This window comes from the organism of the source record quoted next, unplaced genomic scaffold (genome assembly GCF_019419815.1).
Source record: "Pyrus x bretschneideri cultivar Hongxiangsu unplaced genomic scaffold, Pyrus_bretschneideri_v1 Contig2, whole genome shotgun sequence".
NCBI lineage: Eukaryota > Viridiplantae > Streptophyta > Magnoliopsida > Rosales > Rosaceae > Pyrus > Pyrus x bretschneideri.
In genome coordinates this window covers 6,773,214-6,779,169 of record NW_025999501.1, presented here as the reverse complement: position 1 = coordinate 6,779,169, position 5,956 = coordinate 6,773,214, and the positions used below count along the sequence as shown (strand labels likewise).

At 35.0% G+C, this 5,956-nt stretch overlaps 1 protein-coding gene across 1 annotated transcript; it reads right to left on the bottom strand.

Annotated features, from left to right (window-relative positions):
* Positions 1-1,382: 1,382 nt before the first annotated feature.
* On the bottom strand, positions 1,383-2,451 carry LOC103947992 (basic endochitinase-like). The gene has a single exon (XM_018647632.2). It carries the CDS (start codon positions 2,400-2,402, stop codon positions 1,497-1,499), a length of 906 nt encoding a protein of 301 aa, XP_018503148.1. The 5' UTR covers positions 2,403-2,451; the 3' UTR covers positions 1,383-1,496.
* Positions 2,452-5,956: the final 3,505 nt, after the last annotated feature.

The following is a 5,956-nucleotide window of genomic DNA, read 5'->3' as shown; positions in this document are numbered from 1 at the left end:
GAAATCTTGGCTAAATTATTGCAAATAGGAAGTGACATGTGGCGCATTGGTTAAAAATCTTATCGGAAATTTGTCCACAAAATAGTACGTTCGGATAATGACACGTGGCGTAATAAGATTGGTTGAAAATCTTATCGTAATCTTGGCTAAATTATTATAAATAGATAGTGACATGTGGCGCATCGGGATTGGTTGCAAATCTTAGAGGAAATCTATTCACAAAATAGTACGTTCGGATAATGACACGTGGCGTTACAAGATTGGTTAAAAATCTTATCTAAAATTAAAACTATTTTATTTATTTATTCTTTTATAAAAAATTTAAAAAAATTTAAATGGGCCGGGTGCCAGCGCATTTTGTAAGGTGGAGATCGTTTATGCCAGTGCATTTTTTTAGGGGTGGTTTGGCCTATTACTGTTCACTGGGGTCTATTACTGTTCACTTGAGTGGATAAATGCGCTGGGTGCTAGTGCAAAGTCTTTAGGGGTGGAATTGCTCTTAAAGTCTTGGTCCTTGGAATTATTCAATCGTAAAAAAATTAGAGGGGATTAGTTACTCTCACCACCAGCATCAGGACATACCACTTACGCTTGGCACCTAACTGCCAGCTACTACCGATATGGTGCTAATGGTCTCACGCTAATCTCGATCATAGTTGTACATGATTGGGGATAGTTAGCACCTTGGTCTTCAATTGTCATATACAACAAGACCGTAATATTAAATGGAAAAACTCTATTTTGAGTGAGAGGTTTCTCTTACAAGTGAAAAGAAATAAGACTAGATTATAGTACTAAGTGACAAAACTTTATTTTCATTAGAAAATTTTGTGCTTATTTTGTCAACATTTTCTTAGTTTTTTTTAGAACATTTAAGCCAAAAAAATCTTTGAATTTAGGCAATAATAGATTTCTAATCTTGTTTTGTCAAGTTTTGCATATAAAGTTGTTGGATTTACGTTACAAATTCCTATTTGGGTTCATAATATGGCATTTCAAAAAGAACAGCAAGACAATGAGGGCTAGTGTTATAGTGAAAATTAAGCACTCAAGTGACCCTTCTCGCTCAAATTCGAAGCTCCTCCACCCTCTTTCGCCCTACTCTGTCAGAACCCCACCTAACTCTTGATAAAAATAAAAAAAATAAAGCGGATTCCCAGCCTCTACATTTATACAATACATTGGATGATTGATTCCCCTCTCATAAGTTTGAGTTATCTTGAATGCATGTGTCAAAGGTAATCCCGGCAATTTTTCCATATACAGTTTTTCTTGCTAACTCTTGAATTTCTTATTCATAAAATTTGAATTACAAACTTGGGATTTCAACATACATAAGAATTTATTAGACATCATAAACTTAAAGGTTTGAACAGCGTATATATAAATATATATAAAGCATTCACTTTATTATCAAGGGAAACGATAAACTGATGAAAAAGCACGACTCATTTATTTTACATACTTTTTAAGCCATTTTTTAGTTGGGGCTTAAATCACACGCTTCCTTGAATCTTTGAACTATAGCCACTCTGGTCATCATTGAACTTATCATACAACATGACACCTCCATACTTCGCAGATTTCTTAACAAAAGGCAAAACTTGGTTTATCAGATCATTTGAAGGCACATAGCCAGTGCCAGCAGCCGCCTGCGCAGCAGGGAGTCCCACAAAGAACCGATCAGCTCGTATTGAGGAGGTCCATTTGTTCCACGAGTTCTTGAAGGCATCTGGATTGCTAGAGGTGAATTCACACTGTGGATTGTTGTAGAATTGAACCCAAACATAGTCAAATAGGCCAGTGGTTAGTGCACCATTGAGTTTCTGGTCAGGAAACGGACATTGAGGTGCTGCACTTAAGTACACTTTTCTGCCTCTCTGGCTATACTCAGACAGCCTCCTAGCAAGTGCATCGTACTGAATCTCACCTCTCTCGATATCGAAATCCACGCCATCCAATACGGCGTCTCCTAGAGGCCTTGAGTTTGATTGCCCCCCTAAGAAGTTATTCCATATGTAGTCCGCTACACGTCTAGCATCATCTGCAGATGATAGCGTGTAACTCCCCCTGCTGCCACCAATCGAAAGCAGGACCTTAATGCCTTGGTTCTGGCAGTTTCTGATGTCGATGCTCATTTTTTGACAGCCGTTAGACGCCGGAACACAGTGGCCGGCTAAGTTGATTTGAGGGGTTTGGCCATTGCCAAACTGTGAGAGGAATGCTATGTTTACAATCCGGTACCTTCCTGTGTTACATGTTGCTGTTAGTGTGCCCTCCCCTCCATTTTGACCCCAGTAAACCACAATGAGCCCGGCGCACGATCTTGAAACCAAAAATGGGAGAATCAGTAGGAAGGTAATGACAACTTTAGAGCAAGACTTGGTATACAGGGAAGCCATAGTAATGCTAAATTGCTAATGAGTTTGTTGGTACCAGTGGTTCCTTTGGTATCAGTTTATTAATATTTATAGGTGTATTCACAGACGTAATTTCAAAAAACAAAATTTTGTTGTTTTTTGCTTAAGTCTCACCTACATGTGATTTTAACACCTCTAATTAAAAAAAATTAATAAAAAAAAATTGAACCTCTTTAACTCTCCCCATTCATCTCTGCTTTAATTTTAAAAACAAAAATTAAAAACTTCCCATACACTTTGTGTGTGGGCATATACTAGTTTTTCTATTAAATTCTCTCCTCACCCCCCCCCCCCTCTTTTTTCACCCTTCACAGCCTCTATATATCTTAAATTATTTTTTATGAAATTTTCTGTAATTTGTGTACAAAAAGCATGTAGGATTGTCAATGTATTATTTCTGATGAAATAAATAATAATTAGTTTGTTAAATGTCGTGGCATCGTGTTAGACATAGATATAAATTACTACTTGGATAAAAATTAAAAAAAAGTTAACCCTTAGTAAATTTGACAGGATTTTGCACAGGAGTGCAACCAATCCTTTGAACTAAAATTTGCGACCAACAAAACAATCATATGCAGTTCAGAATTAACTGAATTTCTTCAGTAAATATCATGGTTCATAACATATTCTACATAAAGGTCTTGATAAAGTAAATGTGGCAGTATAGTTCTTACAAACAATTAAAACTAACAAATCATCTGCCAAGGATATTTAGTAGTAAAGTTCTTTATATGGCAACCCAATACTTGAAAACTTGTATAGATAATGGCCTATGGAAGCTCTTCTAGTGAAGTCATCACTGTCTCAGAAGACGTAAAAGATAAAAGTAAACAAGTACGCATAATTAAGTTTTGAAGAAGACAACCAAATTATTAAGGAAGACCTTACAAAGAGATGCATGCCTATTGTTAATTTTTAGAAGGAAAAAATAAAATTACCATTGCTTCTTAATTGGTGGAATTCTTGAATAACAAATTAGTGGATAGTGACAAATGCAATTCTTGAAGGATGAAGGCAACTCTCCTACAAAGCTATTGCTTCTTAATTTCAATGTTTCCATGTGATATAGTGAGCCTATTGTGGATGAAGGCAAGTCTCCTTAGCATTTCTCTACAACACTTGTTTACTTGTAGTGCATGCATAAAGTTGGATAAAATTTATGTGGTCATTTAATCAATCAGTGTGATATAGTGAGCCTATTGTGGATCAAGGCAAGTCTCCTTAGCATTTCTCTACAATACTTGTTGACTTGTAGTGCATGCATAAAGTTGGATAAAATTTATGTGGTCATTTAATCAATCAGCTGTAGCAAATAAATAAATAGTTCATAATACTTCATCTCAGTTTACAACCCTCAAGTTTTTTGGTTTTCAACATTTGGTACATCGATTTTTTTTTTTTCATTCCAGAATGGTACTGGAAGTCATAATTCAGGGACACTTTCATACATCTGTTAAGGTTAATGTTAAATCAACTGTTGACCAGTGACATAGCGTCCACATAGACAATAATTGAGCGTAACATGTCAATATAGGCCCACATGAATATTTAAAAATTAAAAAAAATTAAAAAATAAAACTTGAAAAAATCAATATGCGCCCTATGCTCAATAATTAATTTTGTTTTGAATGGATTTTTTGGTCAGAAAGGTTTATTTTTCTTAACTACTATCTTTTCCCTAGAACCCAAGACATTGGGGAGAGAAAGAGAAACCCATTGAAAAGCAAATTAATTACCATAGGATGTGAATGCAAGGGCCAAAATGAATTGGTCGGTTGGATCCGAGTCATTCCCCGAGGGCCACGTTCAATCTGGGCCTACTGGGGTGCCACTTTCAAAGGCTTCCGGATCCGATCTGCCACCACTTTCTTCAATGCATCTGCCATTTCATTTCGAACACGCTACAAAGAAAGGTAGGCCGATAAGTAATCATCATAGGCAATTCAACAGGTGATTAAAATAAAACCACATCTTTATACAGGAATTAAAGTTCCCATAATTCAAGTGGGAATGTATTGACTTCATGACTTAGTAATTTTAAGTCTTGGTCCTTGGAATTATTAGTTAAGAAAATACAAATATTTGTTGACCTGTAGTGCATGCATAAAGTTAGATAAAATTTATATACTCATGATTTATTATTCGTTTTAAATGTTGTTTGCCTTAGCCCTTTGGCATGTGTGTGATTTACTTGTAGTGCATGCATAAAATCGTTTAGTCAATCAGTTGTGGCAAATAAATAGACAATTCATAATGTTTTTACTCATTTGTTTTTATATAATTGAATGACTTAATGATTTTATATTTTATTAATTTTTTTAGATAAGATCTTTACAAAGTATTTTATAATATGAACAGTTTCGATCATAAACATGAAATTTCTTGAATTGAAAACTAAGTATCTTGAGGAAGTTAATTTAATGAAATAAATGATGCTATTGTATATAATGACAAACATAGGCATTGTTGTGGGGGTGGTGGCAACAACAATAGTGGTGGTTGTAATGGCGGTGATGGTAGTGGCAAATGTGGGGGTTTGGTGGTTGTGACAATAATAGGGTGTGGTGGTTAGGATGTAGAGGTAGCAGCGGTGGCAGCAGTATTAGTGACGATTGTGGTGGTGGTAATGGTGGTGGTGATATAAGGTTAGTCGTTGTAGTGGTAGGTGGTGGCGGTCTTTGTTCTCCGAGGGCGAAAGTATACGTAGAATGATAAATAATGTCAGTTTTCCTTAATGAGGCTATTATAAGAATTAAAAATATTCATTAAACACTTAGCTCTGCTTTTTATGAAAGCAAGTCTTAAAATTTCTCATTTGTTTTTGTTATGGATAATGTTAGGAAGACCAAATTTTAACAAAAATGCTACTTTTACCACTTAGTTGTATCATCTTTTGTACCGTCTTTCTAATAGAGATGGAACCCATATGCGTTAGCAGGCCTTACTTCTATTAGAGAGATGGTACAACTAGGTGGTAAGTGTAACATTATTTAAATTTTAACCAAATTTGCAAACCAAATAACATGTCACCGATCAGAAATTAGCATTTTAATCAACACTTAACTAATGATTAACAATCATGTCATTTATTTGGTAAATTTGGTTTAAAATTTTGGTTTCCCTAACATTATTTGTTTGTTATTGTGAGGTGATTTGTGGTTTGTGTTAACCTAAAATGAGATCCATTTTTTTTCCGTAATTAGTATCAAATTCAATAATGAATGACCATATATTTCTTGATTACCAAGTAACCAAAAGAACATTTTCAGACTTTGGTCATTCAAGTTTTGTGACACTTGGTTCACAGAGTACTCAAGGCCTAAGCTGGAGCATAACAAAAGCATGCACGTGGAAGTAGTTTACATCTCAAAATACAAACTTGCATCAGATTTATAGACTAAAAAATGCCTTTGCAAATTTAAAGAGAAAAAAAATGAGGAGGAAAAATATCTGCTACAAGGTATGGTGGACTTGTATTTGCACCATTAGTGTCACAGTCCTATCGATTTTATATGATGGCGAATTTCTTTGAG

Coding starts and splice junctions, on each gene's coding strand:
- LOC103947992 (XM_018647632.2), bottom strand. CDS start 2,402: ATGGCTTCCCTGTATACCAAGTCTTGCTCTAAAGTTGTCATTACCTTC.